The sequence below is a fragment of the Aulonocara stuartgranti genome, assembly GCF_965226115.1.
Source record: "Aulonocara stuartgranti genome assembly, chromosome: 17".
Lineage (NCBI taxonomy): Eukaryota > Metazoa > Chordata > Actinopteri > Cichliformes > Cichlidae > Aulonocara > Aulonocara stuartgranti.
Window position 1 is genome coordinate 41103821 of NC_138953.1, and position 15264 is coordinate 41119084.

The 15264-nt window shown below is 46.4% G+C and overlaps 1 protein-coding gene across 1 annotated transcript in view; it reads right to left on the reverse strand.

Annotated features, from left to right (window-relative positions):
• The window catches only part of cog5 (component of oligomeric golgi complex 5), a 74128-nt gene that overhangs the window by 2377 nt on the left and 56487 nt on the right, over window positions 1-15264 (reverse strand). The window contains exons 12-18 of the mRNA XM_082510378.1: window positions 5074-5278; window positions 3992-4153; window positions 3665-3764; window positions 3250-3360; window positions 2722-2784; window positions 1069-1172; window positions 49-286 (exon numbers count right to left, since the gene is read on the reverse strand). Coding sequence (XP_082366504.1) covers window positions 49-286; window positions 1069-1172; window positions 2722-2784; window positions 3250-3360; window positions 3665-3764; window positions 3992-4153; window positions 5074-5278 — 983 coding nt within the window. The remainder of the gene's footprint in view (window positions 1-48; window positions 287-1068; window positions 1173-2721; window positions 2785-3249; window positions 3361-3664; window positions 3765-3991; window positions 4154-5073; window positions 5279-15264) is intronic.

Below are 15264 nucleotides of genomic sequence, written 5' to 3' on the forward strand. Positions count from 1 at the left end.
TGAGCGAAACAAGGCCGAAGAGCAGAAAACAGATGGCATCTCCGTTACCTGCGCAAAGTCAGCAGCCAGTCTCATCTTGCCCCCCTCCCCCAGCGGACGCAGCAGGCTGCCGTGGCGGATGAACAGCTCGATGGCTCTCTGGGCGATCGACTCCGTGCTCTCGAATATGAAGTCCACACACTGGAAGTGTCTGAAATAGTCTGCCATGACTCGGGAGATAAAACCCTGCAGCTCCTTCATGTACAGAGAGCAAGGAATATCAGGTCTGTCGGGGCTGGACAGAGGCCTGCAGCACACACAGCACATCATCATGTGTTTAACATGTGTTTGCTGTGGGACTCAGAAAAGATGCTGTGCATTAACACTCTGAACACAACTGTAGAAAGCAGATCAGTGTGAGGAAACCTGGCTTGGTACATGTCACTCTTTTAGTGATTTTTAGAAACTAGAAGATTTAGTGAGCCCCCCCACACCACACACACACACACACACACACACACACACACACTGAGTCTGCACACTGTGGTCAGCCGTTTGCTTGTGGGGGGCCTCTGATCCTTAGAGGTTTCTTTCAAATGTTGTAGGGTTGTTACTGTATGACATTAATCTCGAAACAAGACATTTTTTCTTTATTACCTTCTGTGTGTCACTTTTTGTGTTTGTAAACGAGAGCATGTGTTAGCGTCAGCTGTTTGATTCGTGTTAAATGATGTTGGACCAACTGCTGAACAACAAGTGCAGCCGACGACGAGCAGGACGAGATGAGTCCAGCTGCAGCTTTTGGACTTTAATCTTCATTCATAGCAGTGACGACGTGTTGACGGTCCTAGTCTTGGATTTACTTTCAAAATAAGACTGAATTCAATCTGAAAATCAAGTGTGATCTGTACCGTCAGTGAACCAGAGGCACAGTTCTGACCGTTAGAAGGACTAAAACCACTCATGAAGGTCTTCGATTTTCTAGCTACAACCAATAAAAATGAGTCTGATTCATGTTGCAGGCACATTCGGTCCAAAAACATTCTAACATTATATGTACTGAGCTGTTGTTGATGCAGAGAGGCTGACCCTGAGAAGTCTTCTTGGTGTAAGGTGATAATGATGGCCTCTATGGAGTCGGTGACTGACTGCAGGAGAGGATGCACCGCACTTCTCATCAGCGCCTGAACTCCCTGAACCAGAGGTCAGAAGGAGAAACAGAGTCATGTGACAGGACAGAACAGGAGGACACCAGCATCACGCCTACCTTAGCAACATGTGGAGTCAGATGAGCAGACTCACGCGTGTATAGATGAACTGACATCCACAGCCTAATGTTTTATCACATTTTATAGTGTTACGGTGAAGCTCCAGATGGACAACAGCATGTCGGGCCAACAGTACAGCTAGCAGAGCTGCTAACAGTAAGATGTGTGTAAGATGACAGCTGGAGCATCAGGACACTTAGAAGATGATTAAACTATAACTTTAAATCGAAATGAAATAAAAAATCCCCGTAAACTGAAACAAAAAAGAGATTTTGTTTTAAGAACAAAGATCAAAACATACAAAGTTTTAAACTCTGTGTTGACCTAAATATGAGCCTAATGTTGTCATCACAGCTCTGATAAACTAATGTAAGCTTCAGGCTTTGACTGGAGCCTCCAGCACCTGAGAGGAGTCTCCACATGTTCGCTCACCCACCCAAAGACAGAATTCAGGTGTTCCAGTCACTTCCACGGCCACAGGTGTATAAAGTTTAGCAACTAGGCAACGGCTCGCTCTTAGCAGCTCAGTGGATTCCAGTTTGGTACTGTGATAGGATGCAACCTGTGCAACAAGCCCAGCTGTGAAATTTCCAGCAACTCAGTGATGAAGGCAATGTAAAAGAGCTTCATGGAGCAGGTTTCCACGGCTGAGCAGCATCTTCATCGCCACATGCAATGCAAGGCATCGGATGCTGTAAAGAACACATCTCCACTGGAGTCTAGAGCAGTGGAGCGAGTGACCAATAACGTTTCTCTGTCTGGGGTGGATGAGTGTACATTTGGTGACTGTCAGAATAACAGCAAGTGTGATGAAGAGTGATTACAGCGGGGGCTGTTTTTCAGGAAGTGTTAAGCGCTTCAGCAAACCGAGACATTTTGGACACTTTCATGCAACTTTGTTCCAACACGACTGCACACAAAGTCTTTAAAAACACAGACACGTGTGGTGTGGAAGAATTTGACTAAAGTCCTGACTTTAACCCGAGAGAAAACCTTGGGAATCGTTAGAGTGGAGACTGCGAGCCAGGCCTTGTTGTCAAATATGAGGGTGTGACCTCACAAACCACGCGTGACCAGAAGCTGAAGCCGACATCATCAGTTCAGTTTCAGTTTTATTTGTCATATGCAAGTTAGCACAGGGTCAACATTGCAATGAAATGTGTTTGACGAGCAGCAGTCACTCAGCAGCATGGTACAGTAGAAGAAAATATAATAAAATAAAATAATAAAGAAAATAGTAAAATAGTAAGGAGCAAATATTAGAGAGACATGGTAAAAGAGAAAAGATGACTAAATATATATATGTATCTATAAATATAAATATATGTACACTAGTGATTAAATAAGAAAATCTTGAAAAGAAATATGACGGGAGGTCACAGACGCAACTCGAGTTCACCTGTGTGCGAAGACACAGCATTAGTGATAAATACTCGCATACCAGAGAAGTACTTAATTACTGCTAAGAGGATACCTCCAAAGAAGCAGCGAGGGACTCTGCAGCAGCTTGTGGACATGATCCCAAGCCTGAAATGATCTATGAGATAAAACAGGTTAGCACACACACATCAGTCACACACTGCATCGTGTTGAATTTGGGTAAAAGACCATAATGTCACATTTTTTAATCATTCCTAATCAACATGAACAGAAATGTATTGATTAAAGTCTGAATGCATAAATTACATTTGACTGTTAAAGTTTCAAAACTTTTTTCACCCTTCAGAGTTTCAGTGAAACATGAGATTAACGCAGTTCTTACGTTACGCCAACATTATCATCATCATCATCATCTTTTATACACATTTATAGACATGAACTGTCTGGGAGTGGACTCAAACTCACGGCCTTGCATTAGCCTTTGCTCACACAGCTCGCCTGAGCGAGCTATCCCAGCATCCTGTGCCTTTCTTCTGCTGTGACAGTGGGTTAATAGTCCACGGGGGAGAACACACTGTTGCACATGCTGCTGTAGTAACTGGACTCAAGGTCTTACTCCTACCTTGGTGACAGCTTGCTGCAGGCGGTATAGAGTGTTTACTACAGCAACATTCCTCCGCTGGCCCTCTGTTAGTGGACCAATCACTTGGCTGGCATCACCCTGAGTGCACAACTGGAGACAGAGTTTGAGAGGTGAGAGCAAGGAAGGAAACGGCATCCCCACAGCTTTCTTTGTCCTAATGGGTTTACGCTGTGGCAGTGCTAACACAGCAGGCTCAGGGTACATCATGGACACGCTGGCAGCTAACACAGACAGCCACGCACCTTCACCCTCATCAGCGTGGGAGGGAACCACAGCCACATATTTACTATTCTGGACTTAATTCTGTAACTCCTCTTGGAACAGTCTCAGTGATCAACATGAACGCACCTTCAAAGGTTACTTTAGCACTGCACACACTAAGTGAGGTACGCACCAGCTGTTCAGACTTGACACAGAAGAGCTGGACCGTCTTGGCGGCGTTCTTGGCCACAGCCAAAGAGAGGCTCGGATCCACCGAGGCGACATTCAGCTCACTGCAAACAACCAGCAGAGTCAGCGTGCCCGGCTTTAATCACACACACTGTGTTTTCACTGATAATGATTCAGAACATTCCAACAGGAAAGAAAAATCATGTTTAAATTTGACCCCCAACCATTCACTAGTTTCTTCTTTTGATTTAATATTTCAATTAACGATCCACTGATCAGTATTACGAAACTACAAACTCTTGATATGTTGGATAATGAAAAGCCTTCACACCTGTTGATGGTCTTGATGATGCTGTCTAGCTCATCGCTGGAAGGCAGGTTGCGGCCCCCCATGGGAAATACCAAGTTGATGGGATCGAAGAGGCGAGAGAGAGACCTGGACAGGTAGGCTGCCTCGTACGGCTGCAGAGAGTCCTTCAGAGCCTTCTCTGGGCTACACGAGCACACACACAAAGATACACACTGAATTAAATTTATTAATTAAACATCATTCAAAATAGAACTGAGATATACACACACACACACACACACACACACTCTGCTGGTGAGAAGCTTTGAACAGACGGAGACTTTCCTTTAAGGTTACGTTTAAAAGCACAAAAACATTCTCAGTTATCATGGTGTCATCATCGTCATAAAACAAAGATGTTCTCTGTCTGACATAAGTGGAACTGAAACGCCACCTTATCCAATCGTATTACTGTTCAGTGCAGCTGAGTGCTGATTTGTTTAATAACTGTTATACATCGTGACAATGCAAGAAAAGGAAAGTACATAAACTGTTGCAGTTATTCCTTTGCTTTTGCATGAAGAGACAGATGTGTGTAGCTTGTCACTCTACTTCCAAGTATCTGCCCTCACATCCTGTCATTAGTGCACACGCACTAACATGAGAGGACTTTGTGTCTGCCATGTCTTTGTGCCCCATCAGTAACACGATGCCTTTGTTCCTCAGGTTTTTGCTGCACTGTGTACACACAATCCCTCATTGCACTGTTCTCTGTTAGACCTTCTTATCAAACACTGTCCCATCTGTTTTTGCCCTCCGACAGTGAGAACCAATCAGATTGGCTTCACTGAGCAGCACAGTGTTTTTCTTGTTGTTTCTTAACGGTCGTCTCTGCTTCTAAAAATACATTTAGTGAAGACATTTGACCTGTGACCCAGGAAGCCTTCGAAGCTGTAGGAGGACACAAACTCTGCCTGTGAGTCGAGCAGACTTTCTACTTGAATGTTTAACTAAGGTGTGACTCAAAACAAGAAAACTCAAATACGCTCTGAATTCAACTTTTTCTCTGTGCTTCAAACTGAACAAGCTGTTGTGTGCGTGCTGCTGTGTTTGACTGGGCTCACTTGTAGTCTTGTTTCCCATGTGTAAACAGGTCCTGGTTGTCTGTCTCTACTGTGGAGACATCCAGAGACGCGTCCATCCCACCGCTGCTGGTTAACGCTCCTTGCAGACTGGTGCTGTACTGCTGCAGTCGGCGCCACAACTCGTTGTAGAGTCGCAGGAGTTTGGGATACTCCCCTTCAAATGCCTGCTTCAAGAACGACGAGGCTACAAAAGAACCACAAACAGAGAAAAACACACAATTAAAGTTTGGATTCATGAACAGAGTCTCAGTTTTTTCTGAGTGAGACCAGAAAGAGCGATCTCACAGACATCCCGCTCAGCAGACGTTTGCAGGATTTTGGACACTTCACAAGTGCTCGATCAGGTTTCTCTGAAATATTCGTAGTTTTTTCCACAACGTGCACGTTACAAACCGAAGCGCAAAACCATGTCAGTGAGCCAGCAGTGTCCAGTGTACTACGCAAGGGCGTAGATTTGGTTTTGGCATTGATGGGGACGGATGATTCAACCACTGAACCCTGTCCTGTTTCTTATTTTTGTCCTTTTTGTCTTTGCTTCTTGATAAAAAAGGAGAAATATACTTGCCTACATATGCTATTCTGCATGCTTTTAAACCATTTAAAATTACAATTCATAGTTTTATATGTGAATTATGTAATGTTAAATTACTATTAAACAAATGACTGACTAAGTATTTTAGGCTTTAGTTTACTTCAGCCATAATCCATATAAATCAGGTATCATGCTAAAATAAAAATAGCTTCAAATACAGTCATGAACCAACAAGTCATCATCCAATTTCACCTGTGATCTTGTGTCATCATTACTCTCTGAGCTTTGTGTTGGTTCTTCTGTCACCTGACAAATAGGACATACATGACAATAAGAATAAAATGTGGAGCTGCTTCAGTGTTTCTGTCACTTTGTGCAGATCTTCACTCATCAGTAATGTTTGTAGGCTGAGTGCATTTTTAAAACAATTTGTGCAAACTGCACTACAAGGTGGAATATTTGTAAAATCATGACGACCTCATGACATTTTGTCTCAAAATTAAGCCTATGAATATGTCAGAGCCATTAGGATGAAATTATTGTGTCACCAACATTTTAACGTTAGACATATAATTCTAACAGCCTCTGTAAACTAATATCCGGGCTGCTCGAGGCTGCCGTTTTCTCTGACAGTTTCAATCAAAATTAGAAATGCTGCTCTGAGACTGAGAGAACTAACAGTGCTGCCTGTTGTGCAGGTAGTTTCCAAAACAGGTTATTCATGGTTACATACAGTCTTAGAGTGATGTGGGCCAAAGCCTAGCATCGCCTGTAACGTTATTATGACGGACACATTTTATGAGTGAACTTGACTTTAAGTGACTGACAGGTTTCTTTGAAAAACACTTTCTTACATCCAGGTTCTTCCGTTTTGCTGCCGTCCTCCTCTCCTCCTCGCAGCGCAGGCTTGCCGCTGCTAAAACTAAACAGAGCTCCCTGAAAGGCACAGCCAATCACATTGGCCATATTTGTCACATGACTAGGACTCCAGTAGAGAAGTAATTTAACTCTTTCTGCTCCGCTGGGTGAATGAGACGCTGACAGATCGGTTTTTCTTACTATCGGGATTGTTGTTCTTTACTCGAAGAGATCAAATTATTGGTGGGGACAATTCAATAATCGCAGGATATTGGTGGGGACATGTCCCTTCCGTCCATGCCAAATCTACGCCCTTGGTACTACGGGACATTGTTAGCCTAGCTTAGCATTAATACTGGGAAAAGGACAAAGCGCTAACCTGGCTGTTTCCAACGTTCAAAATATAACCACCTCTATGAACGGGCTTCATGAGACTGGATTAATTTCAATTTAGTGGATTTTACATGGAAGGAAGGGCGAGTGACAGGCTGATCAATGCAGACGCCAACCAACGTGTTAAAGTGGGTGTGGTTTTGGCTCAGCTGAAACAACAAAGAAAAAACCTCATCAATTTCCTGAAATACGTGTAAAAATGTTACACTGACAGGAGGAAATGATACTTGTTAACAGCAAATCAATCTGATAACAGAAAGAAAAATACGTCAGATGGAAACAGAGAGAGCAGAAGGACTAAAGTGACGACAACACACAGACTTATGCAACCGAGCCTCCAAATGACCAAATTATTCAACAGATCACCTGTTTTACTTCTGTTCTGGAATTCATCTCTCTCTCTCACACACACACACACACACTGTCATGTTCGGAGGCAATAAGACGCAGGGTTCTCAAGCACGAACCACTTTTATTGAATTGTAGCAGCAGTGTACGTCGCTACATCAATTTCTGGAAAAACACATATACCACCGGTCTCCTAGCGACCTCTAGTGGCTGCCCTCATGGTAGCCTCACTAGGACAACATAAACAGATTTCACAACATGTCCCCCTTTAACAAAAGTACTTTAAACATAAAACAGTGTTGTCAGAACGCAGGACATCACGGGGGTAGACTACCCTCAGTCCTGATAAGGGATTATTCTGCCCTTAGAACATAGAAAGGAGATAGTCCTCAGTCTCTGAATCTGAGAGGTACTTTAATCTCCCGCCCCCTGGAAGTCACTCTCACAGGTGTGGTAGGGTGGAGAGGAGACCCTGGGACAGGGATTGGCAATGTCTGCCTTACTGGTGGTTCTTGGGAAGCAGCCGCCCCTTTAGTTGGAGTAGTCGGTGTAGCTGGAACAGTGCTCTGCTGCTGCTCCTCAGGATCAGCGGTGCCTGGGACAGGCTGAAGGTGTCGTCTGTTGCGGCGAGTCACGTTCCCATTCGCCATCTCCACCAAGTAGGATCTCGGCTCCTTAGACTTACTGATGACCTTGGCTGGAGTAGTCCACCCCTGTGGACACTGTGCAAACGAGCTGGCCCCAGTGTTTTCTGGCATTTTCAACTCCTCTCTGCAGGCATGTCATGTGCCTGCCTGCTTCAAGTCCTCTACCATAATCCCTGTCCCCAAGAAACCTAGGATCACTGGACTAAATGACTACAGACCCGTGGCTCTGACATCTGTGGTCATGAAGTCATTTGAGCGCCTGGTTCTCTCCCATCTCAAGACCCTCACGGCCCCCCTCCTGGACCCCCTGCAGTTTGCATATAGAGCCAACAGGTCTGTAGATGACGCCATCAACATGGCCCTACACTTCATCCTGCAGCATCTGGACTCCCCAGGAACCTACGCCAGGATCCTGTTTGTGGACTTCAGCTCTGCCTTCAACACCATCCTTCCAGACCATCTCCGAGGCAAGCTTTCCCAGATGAATGTGCCTGATCCCATCTGCCGGTGGATCACTGACTTCCTGACGGACAGGAAACAGCATGTGAGGCTGGGAAAGAATGTCTCGGACTCCCGGACCATCAGCACCGGCTCAGGGCTGTGTTCTTTCTCCTCTGCTCTTCTCCCTGTACACCAACTGCTGCACCTCCACCCACCAGTCTGTCAAGCTAATCAAGTTTGCAGATGACACCACCGTCATTGGACTCATCTCGGACGGGGATGAGTCTGCCTACAGGAGAGAGGTTGAACGTCTGGTGTCCTGGTGCAGCCACAACAACCTGGTGCTGAATGCCCAGAAGACAGTGGAGATTATTGTGGTCTTCAGGAAGCACACAGCTCCACTCCCCCCCATCATCCTGACTGACACCCCCATCACCTCTGTGGACTCATTCCGCTTCCTGGGTACCACCATCACCCAGGACCTGAAGTGGGAGCCCACCATCACCTCCGCCATCAAGAAAGCCCAGCAGAGGATGTACTTCCTGAGGCAGCTGAAGAAATTCAACCTGCCAACACGGACGATGACGCAATTCTACACTGCAATCATCAAGTCCATCCTCACCTCCTCCATCACCGTGTGGTACGCTGGAGCCACTATCAGGGACAAACAGAGACTGCAGCGTGTTGTGCGCTCTGCTGAGAAGGTGATTGGCTGCAGACTCCCATCTCTGCAGGACCTGTACACCTCCAGGACACTGAGGCGTGCAGCTCGGATCTCAGCTGACCCTTCTCACCCTGGACACAGTCTGTTTGCCCTGCTCCCCTCAGGCAGGAGGCTCCGGTCCATTCGCACCAGAACCTCTCGCCATAAGAACAGTTTCTTCCCCTCTGCTGTTGGACACATGAACAATAACCATATGACTGTTCCCACCACTAACACATGACCCTACGCTGTGTTCACTGCATCATTCCATGTTTGGCACTGATCACCACCTGCACTCATGTATATATCATGTATATATCTATCTATCTACTTAGCACTTTTAATTCTTATTCTCATTTTTATTTTCATGTCTATTTAAGCTTAATTTATAACAGTATTTATAACAGTATGTTTGCACTGAAGCACCGCAGCAATTTCCTAATGTTGTAAACCCGCTCAACATTTGGCAATAAAACCCTTTCTGATTCTGATTCTAACGGGATGCCCCATCTAACGAACATGTGTTTAAGCTTGTTAATGACCTGTCTGCTGGTTGTTGTAGTGAGGGAAGCAATCTCAACGTCTCTTGAAAAATAGTCAACAACGACAAGAAAGTTCTTACCCTCAAGCTCGCAAAGATCAGCTGCAATCTTTTGCCAGGGGCCATCGGGCAGAGGAGTAGTCACGAGAGGTTCCCGTCGCTGTGTAGGCTTGTGCTCTCTGCAAAAGTTGCATGACCTCACCTTATGTGTTATTTGAAGTCCAATGTTGGGCCACCACACTGTTGATCTTGCGCGCTCTCTACATTTAGTTAGTCCTTGGTGGCCTTCATGTAATTGGTCAAGGACACTGGGTCTGAGTGCTGTGGGAATTACGATGCGATCGTGGTAGAGCACTAGACCATCTGATTCTGAAAGGTGGCTTCTAGCTGCATAAAAGCCTTGCAGTGGTGAGCTCTTTGCCATTCTCCGAGGCCACCCTTGTCTGGTGAAGATGATTGCTTTTTGAAGTTCTGGGTCCCTCTGTGTTGCTCTACGAATTTCCTCCAACTTATGTGACTTGATAGGTTTGCTTGTCACTACGTTGCTCACATATGCCTTGACCTGGCTGTCTGTCTCGGACGGGTAGCATCCATGCAGTGGATGTCTGGAGAGTGCGTCCGCCACCACTAACTGTTTACCGGGAACATGTTCAGCAGTGACATTGAATCGCATCAGTCGCATCAGCAATCTCTGACATCTCAGTGGCGTTTTATCAAGGTCGTATGAGTTGATCAAAGGCACCAAGGGCTTATGGTCAGTTTGTAGACGTACATGACCCATGCCTTGGATGTAGCGGGTAAAACGTTCGCAGGCCCAGACAGATGCTAAACACTCTTTTCCAACATAGTTTATTAATCCGAGTACCTGCCTGAGTTGTTCTACATTGGTGGGGCTGGGCATCCTGGCAATAGCCTCCACCTTGCCATCATCAGGTTTCACACCATCCGCACTGATGATGTGACCGAAGAACTGTAGTTCATTCTTTCCAAAGTGGCACTTGGACCTGTTGAGCTTAAGTCCTGATGCTTTGATTGTCTGTAATACTGCACCTAAGCGTTGGTCATGTTCCTCTTTGTTAGCCCCGAAAACCAATATGTCGTCCATCACGACGACAGTCCCCTCTAGGCCCTTGAGCAAGGTGCTCATGAGCCGCTGGAAGATCTCGGGTGCTGAAGTTATGCCAAATGGCAGGCGTCTGAAGCAAAACCTGCCCATGGGAGTTATGAACGTGGTTAGTTTTTGGCAGCTGGGATCCAGTGGTATTTGCCAGAACCCACTGGAGGCATCCAAAGTGGAGAAAACTTTAGCCCCTGCTAACTTAGGAGTTATGTCATCCAATGTGGGCAAGATGTACCGTTCACGCTTTACTCCCTTATTCAGACGTTTTAAGTCCACACACACCCTGACCTCATCCTTGTTGCGCTTTGGAGCAGGCACCATTGGTGCACACCAGTCTGTTGGCTCGATGACTTCCTCAATGATGCCAAGTTTGAGCATGCGCTTTATTTCCTTTTCCACTTTTGGAAGGAGAGGAAAAGGCACCCGGCGTGGGGTGGTTACACTGTACGGCACTGCATCTTCGGTCAGCTCGATTTTTACAGGTTCACAGTTCAGCAGGCCAATTTCTCCGAACACATCCTCTGTTAAGTCACTACTGATTTTGTTAACTCTCGTGACTAGTCCCATGCGCTTTGCCACTGTCTTCCCCAGTAGGTTACTTGCATATTGCCCTTTTATAACTGTAATCCAGTACTGGTACTTTTGGCTTTTGTACACTGTAGTAGCAAGGAATTTACCCATGCACTTGACTTTTCCACCAGGGCTGTACACAGTTGGCTTACACTGGATAAGTTTGGGTCTCTGCTGTAGCTTATTAAGGGTCGTTTCTGTCATAACAGTGGTGTCTGCGCCTGTATCAATTTTGAAATCAACTGGACTGCCATTTACCAATAGCTCAATGTCCCAGTCGGCATCTGAGCCTGACTCCTCAATGACTGTTGTTTTTGGCTCAATTACTGCTCCCAGGAAAAGCTCCCCTATGAAGAATGAATCCTCATCTGAGTCCTGTACAGCCTCAGCCCTGACCTCTTTTAGCATTTTGGTTTTGCATACAACTTCAAAGTGTCCCAACTTATTGCACTTTCTGCATCTTTTATTGCGGGCTGGGCAGTTTTCTCTTTTGTCATGCACCCTGTTGCATCTTTGGCATTTTGGTTTACTCTCACCATGCTGTTGCTCACGTACCTGATGAGGTTGGTAGTAACTCCTTCTCATGCTGTTATAATGCCTCTGTTTCACCTCATTCACCGTGCTTTCCACTTGGTCTGCACTTTGCTGTTTGACTTGTTCACTCTGGCGTGCTAGTTGAATGGCTCTATCCAGAGTTAAGTCCGCCTCGAGCTGGAGTTTTTGTGAAACATCTTTGTCAATTAATCCAATGACGATACGATTCCGGATCTGCTCGTCTTTACTGCCGCCGAACTCGCAGTGCTGCGCGAGCTCGTACAGGCTCCGCACGAAAGCCTCGACCGTCTCCCCGGCCCTCTGGCTCCGTTTGTGAAAACAGGCGCGGTCGTGGATAACGTTTCTCTTTGGGACAAAGTGCTCATCGAACTTTTGTATAACCAGATCATACTCAAACTGCGGACTTGGCCTGGCCTCCGTAGCAGCAGGAAACACAAATGAGCCATATATTGGTTCGGCATCTCTCCCCATTGAGTAAAGAAGCGAGTTCACCTGCACTTCGCCGCTCTCCATCCCTAGCTTGGACGCCACTCGAAAACGGGAGAATCTCTGCCGCCATATCGGCCACTCTGCCAGCTGTGTAAAGTCGAACGGCTCCGGAGGTCCAAATTTAGCCATTTCTTCGTGTAACTCGGCGTGAAGTCCTCAATTCTGACACCATGTCAGAATCAGAATCAGAATACTTTATTCATCCCGAGGGAAATTAGGGGTTACAGCAGGCAGCACGCTAATGGCGCATGCGCACTCACAAAGGAACCTTCTGACCAACTTTACACAAACATCACATTGGGCAGACATGTCAGAAGGTAGGCTGATAGGAAAAAAACAACGAAAATACACTACATGAGGTAAGAGGAGGAGAAAAAAAACTCCACTCAGACTGAGCTCCTAGTGGGAGAACAGTTTGATAAAAGAAAAAACACCTCAGCACAAAAGCACATGACTATCAATACACCATAGAAACACGAGACAAGCAACAGGGCGGGTAAAGGGTAAGAGAGAGCCGGCGTAGACAGCGCATCCGGTCCTGCAGCATCTGCGCTGGTCCAGTTGACTGCTATCATCCCCGGTAGGGCACAAGCATCGAAGGCGTTGGAAAGGGAGGGGGATGAGTGAGTGCTTATCAGTGTAAGTGTGTGTGTGTGCGTGTCCATAGTTCAGCTGAGACAGTGTCCTTCGGCCTATCAGGCTAAGTAAACAGTCCTCCAGCCAATCCAGGTGTCCTTCATGGGGCGGGAAGAATAGTCATCACACAGTCGTTATCAGGGAGTTGTTTTGGTGGGCTCCAGCCTTGGGCCTGCAGCTGGAGCCGTGGTGTCCAAATGTTGAATATTGTTGATTTCTCCTTTGTGAGCAGCTCGAATTCTAGCACTCCGAGGCTGGTCTCTCGATCTCCCGTTGAAGAGCTGCGAGCCTCCCCATGATGGTATCAAACTTCTGTTCCGTGGTGTTGTTAGTCTTTTGATTCTGAGACTTCACAACTGCAGTGATCCGTTCCGCGATGTTTTCCAACTGTCGCTCAAGGGTCTCATTTTGAGCAGGCCTCTCTCTGATGTTTCCCCTCATACGCTCAATGGTGTTGTTTTGAGCCTTCACAGCAGCTGTAAGCGTCTGCAAGGTGTTGACCATATTACGTTCGTTGTGAGAGGTCGCACCTCGTCCCGTCGCTTCGAATCCAGCGGGCAGCCTTGTGGGGGTTTGAACAGCCGGTTCCGCTTTCTTATTTCTCTGATAAACCAGGGCTAAGCCAACGCCGATCAGCATGAACCCTGTTATCATGGTTCCGAATAGGTAGATATCTTCAGCGTCCTCGATCGACAGTCCCGCCAGGCACACGGTCCTCCAGTTCTGCCACCCGTCCATCGTGTAACCGGCAGGGAAAGTCCCTCCAGGGCACTCGGGCTCTCCCGAGCCCCGACTTCTCGTTGAGAAAAGGGTGTCAATAGCACTCAGAGACCAGTTGATCAAATCCATAATTCTCTTTTAGGTTTAGAGAACGACAGTGAGAGACTGTTCCAGGGAAAGTAAATTCACACAAGACAAGACAAGGACATAGAGGCGAAGCAGGGAAGATAAGGGTGAGGAGGAGAGGAGAAAGTGCGACCGCCTTCGCTGAGAGCTCAAGAATAGTTCGGAGGCAATAAGACGCAGGGTTCTCAAGCACGAACCACTTTTATTGAATTGTAGCAGCAGTGTACGTCGCTACATCAATTTCTGGAAAAACACATATACCACCGGTCTCCTAGCAACCTCTAGTGGCTGCCCTCATGGTAGGACAACATAAACAGATTTCACAACACACACTCACACACACACACACTCACACACACACAACACAGAGGCCATGACAGTGAAATGTTAGCGAGCAGCCAAATCCACCTCTCCTGTTCTCACTCGCCACCCAACGCCTCCATGTGACAGTGAGAGAATAATTGCGTCAAAATTATTTACTTTTTAAAATTTATTTATTTCTTTGTTTTTTTGAGGGGCTGCTTTTGTCGATTCGTACAGCAGGGGTGCCCAACTCCAGGCCTCGAGGGCCGGTGTCCTGCAGGATCTCACCCTGGGTCAGCACACCTGAATCAAATGATTAGTTCATTACCAGGCCTCTGGAGAACTACAAGACATGTTGAGGAGGTCATTTAGCCATTTAAATCAGCTGTGTTGGATCAAGGACACATCTAAAACCTGCAGGACACCGGCCCTCGAGGCCTGGGGCTGGACACCTGTAGTTTACAGAGTCTGATAAGATGAAGAACACCTGAGGGATGATTACTGAGTTAAACCAAAACCTTCAAACATTTTAAACTTGTTCCAGATGATTCTACTCACCAGAAACACTGAAAATGGTCAATACTGTAATCAATAATCAATACTGACAAAGTTATTACTGAATTTTTTTTTGTTGGTTCTTATGTGTGTTTAAAACTTTGCAGTTAGACACGAGGCCCAGCAACCCCAAAAACCACGCCACATTTCCAAATGCTCATTTTCTTAGCCAAACAAAAAACCTGATTCCATCCACCACCATCTGCTGACAGACTAGACTGAGGTCAGCAAACTCAGTACAGATGCTCAGATACCCTCCCCCTGACTCCCTCCTCCAGCTCTTCCAGGCAGACACAGAGGTGTTTCCAAACCAGCCACACTGACCCATCTCTGCAGCATGCCCCAGGTCTGTCCCCCTGCAGGCCAATCCTGAAACACCTAAACTAAGAAGCGTCCAATCGGGATCCTAGCCACATCTGCAAACCACCTCAAACGGCTGTGGAGGTGCAGCAGATCTGTTTTGAGCCTTGAATGATCAAACTCCTTCTCCTGTCTCTGAGGCACGACCCAAATCCCTGCAGCTCATTTCTGCTGCTTCCAGACACTGTTTCATTCTTTTGGTTTCTGCCCACAGCTTTTGGCCACAACTGTCATCAACTAACTGCATCTCAAAGACAATTTGTAAGCTGTATT